The following is a 12,115-nucleotide window of genomic DNA, read 5'->3' on the forward strand; positions in this document are numbered from 1 at the left end:
TAAGGGGCGCCCCGGTGGCTTCCCGGGAGGGCCGGAAGCGGAAGCGCCGCCGTTGAGGCAGCTCCGGAGGGTCCCGGCGGATCCGGAGGGTCCCGGCGGATCCCGAGGATCCCGGCGGATCCCGAGGATCCCGGTGACAGCGGGGGCGGCCCCGGGAGCGGCCCCTTCGTACCCTCAGCGCGTCCCGGGTCACTGGGCGCGGCCGTCACCCCGCGTTGGCTCCTCCTCGCCGGTATCCAGGGACGCGGCTCCGTTGCTGAGGGGCTCCGCCGGGCCCGGCCATGGTGCGGCTGCACGTGAAGCGCGGCGGCGAGAGCCAATTCCTGCTGGAGGCGCCGGGCAGCGCCCGCCTGGCCGAGCTGGCGCCGCTTGCCGCCCGCATCCACAACGGGCGGCTGAAGGTGCAGCGCCTGTGCTCAGGTACCGCCCGGGAACGGCGCCCGGGCACCGGCTGGGCAGCGGGAACGCGCCTCCTCCTCCCTCAGCAAGGGCGGTGACCGCCCACCGAAACCGCATGGGAATTCCCGGCCTTGGGATTTTAGTGCGGGCACTGCATAGGGCTGGAAACGGACCCGCTACATGAGCCTGTGGTGGCTGCTTAAATCAGGGGCTGGAAGGGACTTAAACATCCAGTTCCACGCTCCCACACGGGCAGGGACACCTCCCGCTAGACCACGTTGCTCCAAGCCCGGTCCAGCCTGGCCTTGAACATTTCCTGGGATAGGGCAGCTACAGCTTCTCTGGGCAGCCTGTGCCAGGGCCTCACCACCCTCACAGGGAAGAATTTCTTCCTCATATCTCATCTAAATCTACTCCCCTTCAGCTTAAAGCTATTCCTCCTTGTCCTGTCACTCCATGTCCAAAGTTCCCATTTTGGCAGTGGAAAGGACTCCTTTGTGACCAGCAGTGTCCCTTTACACGTGAATGACACTGTTCCCTACCACGTACTTGGTGCAAAGCATCCCCTGCCATGTGATGGAGTGGCAGATGTGTCTGAACTGGTGCTGAGTTCAGTTCTGAGGCAGTTTTAAAAAATGTTTCTGCCCCTGCTGCGGGGCTGCCAGAGCTGAGATTCCCCTCAGCTGAGCCTGACCTGGGGGGTGCAGCCCACCCTCACCTGCTGTGCTCCAGCCACTGGGTTTGTGGCATGTCTGAGGCCTTACTGAGCCTGCTCTGAAATTTAAAAGAAAAAACAAACAGCTAAAGCTGATTAGGGAAATACCAAAAAGAAAAGTGTTGTGGCCAGCAGGTACCATCGAGGCTTGAATCCCTGCACGTGTATTTGTTATATTGTTGTATATGTATAGGAAATGTATGAATTTTGACATAACTACAGCATCTGTATCTATCTGTCTTTATATCCCTTAATATTTATTCCCTGTACTTAGCTGTTTAAACTGAAGGCTGGGGTTAAGGTTTGCCTGCACACACATCATGTGAAAGGCTTTTGAAAATGGTCTGTAATAACAAAGACTTTTAATCTTGTTCTCTAAACACTCAAAAGAGATGGAGGAGCTGGCAGTGCATGGTATTTCCTTGCCTTACAATATGCAAGGACTGACAGATGAGCAAATTGGAGAGCTGAAGTTAAAGGATGAGTGGGCAGAGAAGTGTGTCCCAAGCGGTGGGAGCATCTTCAGGAAGGATGAAATGGGACGGAGAAATGGGCACGGTAAGTCAATGTAAAGATTTGTTTCTTTCCCTGCAGACACAGACCATCTATAACAAACTCCTAATTCTGGACCTGAATAGCCAAAGTATCGGTTACATACCCAGGAGTTCTGTCTTGGGTTAGGGCCTGGGGTAATACTGATTTAAAAGCCTACAGAGCAGCATATCTCTTCAGCACACAAACAATCACCAGGAGCAAGTTGAGTGTCCATTGTAATTTACTCTCCCCATTTTGAAAATGTACACTTGAGAACTGGTTTTCTCCAGTGACTCCAAGATATATCAACAGGTTGTTTTTCTAATATTTCTCCTTTTTTCTCATTGACTGGGACTCAGACTCACTGAACACGTGTTTGTTAGTGAGAGGACAGCTTTATAATGTTGACAAATTCAGAATATTGAACGTGTGGATATATAGGCCAAACCAAATGCCATCAAGCACCTAAGTGGGAAATAAGCTGGGAATGAGTATGCTTTAATTGGATTTTTGTGTTTGAGGACAGGCTTTTTATAGCAATTAAAATAGATAAGTGTGATGTGATATGAAATGAACAGAGTATTTGCAAAACTGCCTTTGCTGTTAGATTGAGATTTTAATTAGAAAAAAGTCAGAACACTGTGAGCTGTTGTGCCCAGTAAAAGCACATCTGCCAGTATGGTTCCCAGTAGTCCAGCAGGGAAAGGGCCTTGTTTTATGTTGTGGAGGGTATGGGATTATGGTTGTTGCTTTCTACTCAGTAGCTTTCTACTCTACCTGTGTCCCAAATGAAGTTCCAAGTCACAGAATTGTGAAATCACAGAATGGTTTGGGTTGGAAGGGACCTTAAAGCTCATCCAGTTTCATCCTCTGCCATAGGCAGGGTCACCTTCCACTAGAACAGATTGCTCCAAGCCCTATCCAACCTGGTCTGGAACACTTGGGGATGGGGCAAATACCAGTCACATGTCTGGGGAAAAGTAAGTTTGACTGTCCCATGAGAAATACTGTTTTGTCTTGTAAGTTAGTGAGAAATGGGAATGAACAATCCAACTCATAAATAGGCTGCATCTTAGGAGTGTCTCTCCTGCTTTGTGATTCAACACTGTTTCATTCGCTCACAGTGGATTTTGGACAGGTTATGTGCTTGGTTTCTTTACAGTAAGTGTGGACCATGAAATATGTGTCTCTTATTTTTAGCTCCAAATGAAAAAATGCAGCAGGTTATAAAGAAGACAATAGAGGAAGCCAAGGCACTAATCTCTAAGGTAAATTTCCTCAAGTGGTATGTGGGACTTTCTTAATTAGTGCTGTGGGGTTGGGCAGCTTAAATAAAACCAGACTTCTTTCAGTGCAAGGGCTGCCAGCTCTTGAGAAATACCATGTAGTGATGTGAATAGTCTAATAAAAACTGACATCTCTGTTAATTATTTCCTTCGTGGCTTTTGGCAAGCTGGTTCAACAGGTTAAGGAATCAGATCCTAAACTCCAAGTGAATGCTGGCAGCCGAGCCCACGTGGAATGATTAAATCGCACTCAGGGTTTCCCAACAATTTGCTATTGATGTGTTCTTTGGGTGAATACTTGTCGTGCTTTCTGGTGAAAAATTAACTGGGTTCTGTGCTCTTCCTGGAGTCAACACAGCCTTTTGTGTTATATGTATACTTAATTGAAAAATGTGTTCTAATCTCTTAGATTATGACAGAATGGTTTGGGTTGGAAGGGACCTTAAAGCTCATGCAGTTCCAACCCCTCTGCCACGGGCAGGGACACTTTCCACTACACCTGGTTGCTCCAAGCCCCATCCAGCCTGGCCCAGGGATGGGGCAGGGATTAGGCTTTGGTTTGACAAGCACTTGGACTCATGCTCAGTCCCAGTGAGTCTGTTCAAAGACAAGTGTGAGGCCCTTGTGGGATGGTGCTTTCAGGTATTCAGCTTCGCTTTGCCAAATCTGTACATGTTCCATGTTGTGTGTCAACACTTGTATGACTTTGAAACACAAATTAAGTAATATTTATTATAAAATTTCCTCGTTGAATGAAATTAAAGATAGTTTGGGAAGTGGTTTGTTATGTACATCACTTTATAATGAAAATGAAGAAATGTGCATTTTAAGTTTTACAGGCTAGTTAACCAGATCGAGAGTGTCCACAAGGAGGCAACATTCTCGTACCTTATTATTTTAAATACTGAAACTGTTAAATCCATAGAGAAAAGCTTTATTTCTTCTCTTCCAGATGTATTATGTTTCTCCTTTATGCCTTGTGGCAGGGTTTGGAATGACCTCAAGTGTTTGATCATACAAGTCTCTCCAGTAGCTGTGCAATAGGACAAGAGGGCACGGTCTTAAACTGTGCCAGGGGAGATTTAGGTTGGATATTAGGAAGAAATTTCTTACAGAGACAATAATCAAACATTGGAATGGGCTGCCCAGGGAGGTGGTGGAATCACTGTCCCTGGAGGTTTTTAAGATGAGACTGGATGTGGCACTTAGTGCCATGGTCTAATAACCACGGCAGTGTTGGATCAAAGGTTGGACTTGATGATCTCAGAGGTCATTTCCAACCCAGTTGATTCTATGATTGATTCTATGAATATACCAAGCTTTATGCTTCTGCTCACATATGCTCTATTTTTTCTTTCAAGTTTTGGGCCCCTTCTTTATCCCTCACTTGAATTCTTCTGGTTTGAATCACATTCATGAATCACAAGTGCTTGGAACCAAAGCCTCTCTGTCTGATTTCTGTGGTCATACATGTCCTGGATTGAGTCCTGTGTCACACAGGCAGTTGGTGCTAAATGCCTCCTGCACAATTTAGTGGAGATCTCCTATTTTTGTTTCCTCCCCCGCCCCATGTAAGCAGGCTAAACAGAGGGGCCAAAGGGGAGTGATGTTCGCCAAAGTCCGTATTCCAACAAGGAAATTTGCACTTCTGGTATCTTTATGCAGTCCATTAGCTCTGCTCAGATATCCCACCTCTGAAACTTTGAACTGGCTACAAAGCAAAGTCTTCTGCAGGTTTGCTTAAATTGCCAATGATCCCTGTTTGTATTTCAGAAACAAGTTCAGGCCAACGTGTGTATTAATATGGAGATGGTGAAAGACGCATTGGAGCAGCTCCGAGGGGCTGTGATGATTGTGTATCCAATGGGATTGCCTCCACATGATCCAATTAGGATGGAGTTTGAAGATAAAGAAGACTTGTCAGGAACTCATGTATGCAGTAATGTATTCCCATTCTATGTAGTCCCTGGGTTAAACTTGTGCTATGCTGTTCTCCATCGTATCAATGAAGGTTGTTTTCACTTGCATTACAAATTTTGTTTAATATTTTAGTCTCACGGTTTACGTAAAAACACACCAATAGCTTAAGTAGAAATAAAATTATTTCTAGTTAAAATAAATAAATAAATAAAATATTTCAGCACTCAGGTAAGTCTGGATCTCATTTTAAATAGCTTGTCACCTCCAGTATGGAGAGCTGATTGCCCATAGTATTCACAGGAGATAAAGATTGAATGGAATATGAATGAATGCCATAGATGAGCATGAGGAGAAAGATGTAGCAGAAGTAGGTTTTGAAAAAAAGCAAGAAACAAATAGAGCAAGAAACAACACCCCTAACACTTCACCTTGTTTGTACGTCACAGGCTGGACTTGAAGTTATAAAAGAATCAGAAGCACAGTTATGGTGGGCAGGAAAGGAGTTGCAAGAAACAAAGTTGCTGTCTGACTATGTAGGAAAAAATGAGAAAACAACCATCATTGTCAAGATCCAGAAAGTGAGTATTGCTAGGAGATGTCTGTATAAGTTCTTCACCTTTGGCTGTCTGTACTCTGTGGAAGAGAATTGTCCATAGGTGTCTAAAATGGATTATATTAGTCCTGGCTTGAGTGTCTTAAAATGGCACATCTATTTTAAGGTTTGAATTTATTATATTCCAAATTTTTCTTTAGTAATTCCTTTGCCTGTCAGTTACATCCTGTAACTGGTATTATTACTTACTCCATAGCACTTTTGTGAAGTACAACAAAGAGGTATTTAAAAATAGATGAAATACAAATAGAAAAGTCTTATAGCAAATCTTGTCACCTGCAGGTGTCTGCAGTGCATCCCTTGGAGATAAGTCAGGTGATTTATGTGTCATTTAGAAGACCAGAATTTCTTTCTCTTTCCTCTCAGGGTGACTGAAAAACGGTGTGGCAGCTTAACAGCCACTGAGGTGTAGGTTCCCAGGGAAGTTGCTCGTTTAATTAGTTGATGGACCTCTTCAGAGGATGTGGAGTAGTGCAAGGGTTTCTCTCTGCCTAAACTGTCTCAGACACTTTTTGTTCTAGAGATCATTAGCCTTCTCCATGGAAGCTGCTCTGCTTGCTATTGCTGACAGTAGCTGTCACCAGCTGTTTTCTTCTCTGTGCATCATTTCTTCCAAGAGGACAATTACCTGAAAAATAAATTTTCTTTTATTTGTAGTATTTCGTAACTCCCTTCCTTCCCTGCTTTGCTAAGTATTATGCCATCCTGAGTCTGTATTAGTAGGGGAGCTAAAGATAGATGGACCTATCCTGAGATATCTAGAATGACCTTAAAACAGATTTATTGTGTCTTTTAAAGTGGAAGTTTAAGTAAACTAGACTCAATCCTGTTTGCATCTTCCACTGATGTCCGCAGAATTGACAGCATGACTCAGATGCTGAGATGAAAAAATAACCCTCAGTTGAAAAAACAACAATCTCTTCCCTGTGAGGGTGGTGAGGCCCTGGCACAGGTTGTCCAGAGAAGCTGTGGCTGTCCCATCCCTGGAAGTGTCCAAGGCCACATTGGACGTGGCTTGGAGCAACCTAATTTAGTGAAAGGTGTCTCTGCCTATGGCAGGGGGTTGGAATTAAATCATCTTCAAGGTCCCTTCCAACCCAGACCATTCTGTGATTCTATGAATGCAGCAGCATTTGTTCTTCTGTCCCGAGGGACCTTATTAAATTTGAGAAATCCTGTTGTCTGAAGAAAGGTTTTTGCTATCTTTGTGTAGCTTTTTGCTATCTTTTGAAGGTTTTGCTATCTTTGCAGCTTCTACTTTGTATCACAAATACCACCAACAGTAACATCTACCATTTCCCTTCCAGAAAGGACAAGGAGCTCCAGGGCGTGAGCCTGTGATTAGTCATGAAGAGCAAAAAGAGATGATGCTGTATTACTACAGAAAGCAGGAGGAGCTGAAGGTGAGTGTCTCTTTGGTGCTTCAGAGCTGTGGGAGCCTGGGCTGTGTCCCTCACTGCCTTCCTCTCCTCTCTGTTTACAGAAACTGGAGGAGGATGACAACGACTCATTTCTAAATGCTGAGTGGGCAGACAACCATGCTTTGAAAAGGCAATTTCATGGTGTAAAAGACATCAAATGGGGTCCAAGATGAAGCTCTGCAAACCCCTTCTTAAGCTGTTTGGTCAATACTCTTGTTTGCAGAGAGGATTGTGTGCAGTAGGTTCTTCTGTCAGAAGCTGAAGTTGTCACTTCTATAGCCTTGGGTGTTCAATAAAAGTTGACATTTCTCTGTAACTCCAGCAGCATTTGTCTCTGCAAAGAACTGAACCAATTCTCTTGAAGTTTCGTATTTTATTAGAAACTTGTAATTTGAATATTGAAATGTTAATCCATTTCCTAGATAACAGATCTACTAAATATGCACTGGAATGTTTGGTGTTGTTTGGAGTGGTCTTTATAGTTTCTTCTTATTCTTGCATTACTATTAGGTGGTGTGCCCTGTAACAGGTAATTTATTTTATGAGAAATCAGTTTTCCCAGGCTAATGCAGGGATAGTTAATGATTTTTATATGCTCATTCAAATTTCAACATAGCTAATCCAAACTATAATTTTTTTTAATTGAGTTAACCTCTTAACAATTTTTTAAAGGAAGTATTTTTGTATAAAGACAAATAACACAAAAATCCTTGTGGAATGCATAATTTTAATTCATTTGGTTTAGTTTTCACTGCTGGTATATAAAGGTTAACAGAAATCTATATACAAAAACAAGGGTCATTTGCAAGTAGATTGGATAAATAAAACCATGTTTAATAGGACATGATCTCTAAGATAGAAGTAAAAAATAATCATTTTCTGTATTACTGTGGTCAGAGACAGATGAAGTTAAAACTCTCAAGTGTTGGCTGAACTCACAGCTGGAAGACTGGATGCAGAAAAGATAATTAATGCCATTCAGTGAACTATTAATGGTGGTTTTACTTCAATCATTGATTTTATTTTTTTTTTTTTTTTACTCTTACAAAAGTTTGGTGTCTGGTAGTTTTTGTTGAACCTCAACTTTCCAGTACCATGGTGTTATTAAAAAAAAAAAAAAAATCTGCATGTGGGATTTTTCAAAGTTGCAGAACTTGCCCTGTACAGCTCTAGGGATTTTTAACCATTCCTGTAGCTGAAAGCTTTTTTTCCTAATGTGCTCCTTTGTCCTCATCAAAGGGTGGAGTGAAGAAAATCTGGAAATACTTAATTCTTAATGTCACTGGCATTGTAACCCCCAGTGGTATGGTGGATGTTTGTGATCCATAACTGGGATGGGGAACACTCCAGTGAAATCACCAGAAAATCACAGTTTGTTATAAAGGTTGTTGGTCACCTGGTCCAGCTCCTGGTCAGTCCTGCCCACACTGCTGGAAGTGTTGCTGTGGCTTTTAAGGAGATTTCTACAGATACAAACCCTTTCCCCTCTGCCTGTTGTGCTCTCCATAGTGGTTCCATGGGGATTGGTATGAATGCTGTCTGTTCAAAACAGGTTCTGCCTTGAGTAATTCTTTTGTTTGGACAACTATATGGAAGTGCTTCAATAAATAACCCAAATGACTTTGTAGATTAATGACTTAGGGTTGTTACACATTTGTTTTTCTCTTTCCCAGCAACTTCCTAAAATATTTACATCCTTTTGGCAGCCAGAAAAAAATGTAATGCTGTTTATGAGCTTTTAAAGCAGGTTGTGAGGCAGCCTGGCACTTTTTGTGTATGGGGGGGAGTTAAAGGGAGTTACAGCTCTGCTTGTGACAACAATTCCCCTCCCTAAAATCTCACCTCTGTTTAAGGAGCTGTCTGAGGACATGTGGGTTTTGTCCTGCCAACCTGGGAGGGAGATTCCCAAAAGATGGACTGTCCATATGCTCCCCAAGGTGGAGATCTGCACCAGGGCTGGGGCTTGCAACATGACCTTAAGCCAGTGGTGCTTGTTTATTGGAATTTCTGCACCCCAGAACAATTCCTTAGCAGGATTAATTCTTTGTCTGCTCCTCCTCATTTGAAAGTATCTTCTTTAAGTTACTTGTTCATAACTGCCTTGAGCTTTGTGACTTCAGCAGGGAGCTTCCCAGGTGTTTTGAATCAGTTACAGTGAATGCTTGAAAATATCCGACTGAATCCCTCTCACCGGTAGAGCTTTCATCTTCGATTAGCATTGTTTGAGGAGTTTGTTCTGGGAGCTCCCAGCCCTTTAAATAACTGATGTCATTGCTGGCTTTTGGCCATTGAATTTATTGTCCTTGATACCAGGAAAATATTCCATAGCAGAGGAGGCAGAGTGAAATAATGGAAGGAGTCAAGAAGTCTGGTTATCTGTCCAAGACTTGTTGAGAGTTACTCTGTCAGGGAAAAAGAGACTTTAAAATTACCATTGGACAGAGGATTCTGAGAGGGGGGGATGTTTGAACAGGACCTTTGGTTATGGAGCTTACAATATTCTCATCTCCTTTCTAAAAGTGAGGGCAAAGCAGACATAGGAAAATCCATTTTCTTCTGCACACCTTTGACTGATGTTCTCTGCTGTAATTGGTGCTGTTTTCTTCTTTAGCTGAGAAAACTTTCCGTAAGATCCGAGTTTTTACCACAGTATTTGTGGATCTGCTGGATTCATTTATTATGGCTGAAATTGAATGAACTCACTGCAAAAAGATTGAAGACTACAGGAACCCGGGAAAGCCTATAGGTATTTTAACTATCCAGGGATTTTGAGATGATGAGACAGAAACACCACACAGAGTTTGCACATTTTCTTTTAAACTGTTTATTTCTGGAAGTTTGAGAGCAGCTGTGCCCTTCCACAGGGAAAACCCATTCTTTGTCAAAGGACATGCAGAGTGGAATGTTGCTAAAATGTTTGTTCTGTGGCCATATCACCATCCTAATGAATGGAAGTGGTTTCCAGACCTAGTTTCACTCCTTTTCTCCTTTTCAGTTTTGCTTTCCCAGGTTGTCCCAGGCTCTGCTTTCACCCAGGATTCGGAAGGATTTATTTACTGCTTCCTGCAACCTCACCCAGGGATTCCTGGTGACAAACTCAGAGTATTTTCAAGGCAGGAGTGGGGAGTTCAAACAGCCATGCCAACACTGCATGTTGCCTTCCAGCAAGTTTAGGTGTTGATGTCATTTCATGTCATTTCCAAAGGCATGTTATTCCCACAGCCACGTGTGTGGCACGAACCAAATAGTCCATAAAACCGCCAGCTCTCCTCTGCAGTATTTTCTCCTTAGGCTGCTCTTCTGGGAAGTTGCAGGGATTTTACTGCTGTAACTCCATCCAGCCCTGAGTGCCCTCCCTGTAGTGCTGCTGCTGCTGCCCCATGGCACCCTCCCAAAAGATACCTCTGAGGAAATGGATTCCAGCTATGGCACTTCTGCTGGATTTTTCAGGGCTTGGGGCAGGTAAGTACATTCCTCATTAATTCTCTAGTTTCTCTACTGGATGCTTTTTTTGCAGAGGGTGTTTTTTCAGAAAGATTGGAGTAACTTCTGTTTCTCAGGCTTTTCCATGTTTGTCTTCACTCTGACTTTCAGACTGCTGTGAACAGTGAACATTTGGGAATGAGGTGAACCACTAATTGATACCTTTCCCCAGTTAGACTTGGAAAGTTTATGCAGAAAGAATAAAATAGCAACCCAAATTCAGACTATAAATAGTTTAGTCAAGGGAACAAATCCAGAGTGAAGCTTGACCTCCCAGCCTGGAGCAAAAGCTGCTTTCCCTACCCTACTGAGTTGCTCCTGGTGCTGGACTTCTGACAGGTTTTGTCACCATGTCTGAGGATCCATTTAAACAGGTATGCATTACTAAGCACTTTTTTTTTTTTAATTCAAAACAGATTCCCAGAGACTGTGGAATGCTCCATATTGGGAAGGAGGCACCTGCAGGAATCTTTCACTGTGCGCCTCCTGTTGTGGAGCCCAGCCCACTCTCCACAATCCAGTTGGATCAGTAAAAGGAAGAGGATAGGGTTTTTTTGACTAGTACAATCTGTCAGCAGGGGGAATTGTTGATCAGTCCCTTTCTGTCTGACTGGGAAATGGGTGGCACCTGACCCATGAGTCAGGAGGAAGGAGCCAGCTCCTGCCCAGAGCTGTCCTACACCTCCCCACAGGGCCAGGCAAAGGCAAACCCACCTTCTTCACCCTCAGGACCAAGGCACGGGGTTCTCCAGACAAAAATCTGTTCATCGATATTGTGCCATAGCACAGGCTACAATGACTTTCAGTGGGGAAGGGGAGAGCAGTCCCAGCGGGAGTGCAGCCAGAATCCTGGGCTGTGCCTGCCTCTCCTGCAGTTTCCCAGTGCTCTGAGTGACCTCAGCCCTCAGTCCTCTCCTCAGCCTTTCTTCCTTCCTCTGATAGGATGCTAATTGCTGCTGAGATTTTTCCAGCTGAGCACGGGATTGTGCCTTAGTCATCTGAGCAAGTCCCCTTCCTCCTTTAAAGTTTTCTCAGGCTTAATTTGACTTTGTATCAGTAGGAAATGACAAGTCATGTCAACTCTTTTCTTTCCAAGTGTTTCATACTGCTTGGCTCTACCTGGACGCGCAGCGTCTGAGCAGGGAAGCAGAATGAACCCATGAAGTATTCCCAACAGGAAGTGACATTTTTCCTCCTTTTGTTCAGTAAATTCCCTGTGGGCTGCAGCTAAAATATTGGAGACATTTTAAAGACAGGAAGCAGAACTTAACCCCCTTGTAATCAGAATCACTGTTACCAGAGGAATAGGGTTTATTAGGGAAAGGTTGAGTTAAGGAAACGGCAGAAAAGCTTCAGGAACTTGTGTTTAGTTTTGCTTTGTCCTGCACATGCCAGTAATAATACTCATATTTCTCATCAATAGAGCAAGTTTTGATGTAACTTATGAGCTGCAACACCCTAACTGGTTACAAGTGCCATCTAACGCAGAAAGTATTTCTCCATGTGATGTTTTTTTCCATCTTTTTTAATATTCCTTAACCTCCATGTGGCAGTTGATCCCAAATTACAGTGAAAAGTAATCCATAACATGAATTAAAACTATGAAAGTGTTTTTCAAAGAAGTATTTATAGACAGTCAAGGGTATGAAACTCTCCGTTTATTGCATGTATTTCATCTTATTTTACAAATAATTACATGGATACAAATGTTCCTTCACAGAAGGTACATTTCTTTTTTTAAAAA

The 12,115-nt window shown here is 43.3% G+C and overlaps 1 protein-coding gene across 1 annotated transcript; it reads left to right on the forward strand.

Moving 5' to 3' along the window:
• The first annotated feature begins 24 nt into the window (after positions 1 to 24).
• On the forward strand, positions 25 to 8,525 carry CUNH21orf59 (chromosome unknown C21orf59 homolog). Its single transcript, XM_017807946.1, has 7 exons — positions 25 to 420; positions 1,505 to 1,672; positions 2,849 to 2,916; positions 4,708 to 4,866; positions 5,301 to 5,432; positions 6,775 to 6,870; positions 6,951 to 8,525. Exons 1-7 carry the CDS (start codon positions 282 to 284, stop codon positions 7,059 to 7,061), a joined length of 873 nt encoding a protein of 290 aa, XP_017663435.1. The 5' UTR covers positions 25 to 281; the 3' UTR covers positions 7,062 to 8,525.
• Positions 8,526 to 12,115: the final 3,590 nt, after the last annotated feature.

This window comes from Lepidothrix coronata, unplaced genomic scaffold (assembly GCF_001604755.1).
Source record: "Lepidothrix coronata isolate B3197 unplaced genomic scaffold, Lepidothrix_coronata-1.0 Scaffold21, whole genome shotgun sequence".
NCBI classification, from domain to species: domain Eukaryota; kingdom Metazoa; phylum Chordata; class Aves; order Passeriformes; family Pipridae; genus Lepidothrix; species Lepidothrix coronata.

Excerpts from the sequence above, each read along its gene's own strand:
- CUNH21orf59 (XM_017807946.1), top strand. The coding sequence starts at position 282 with ATGGTGCGGCTGCACGTGAAGCGCGGCGGCGAGAGCCAATTCCTGCTG. Across the intron at positions 1,673-2,848 it reads GGGACGGAGAAATGGGCACG|CTCCAAATGAAAAAATGCAG; the intron begins GTAAGTCAATGT and ends TCTTATTTTTAG. Across the intron at positions 6,871-6,950 it reads GAAAGCAGGAGGAGCTGAAG|AAACTGGAGGAGGATGACAA; the intron begins GTGAGTGTCTCT and ends CTCTGTTTACAG.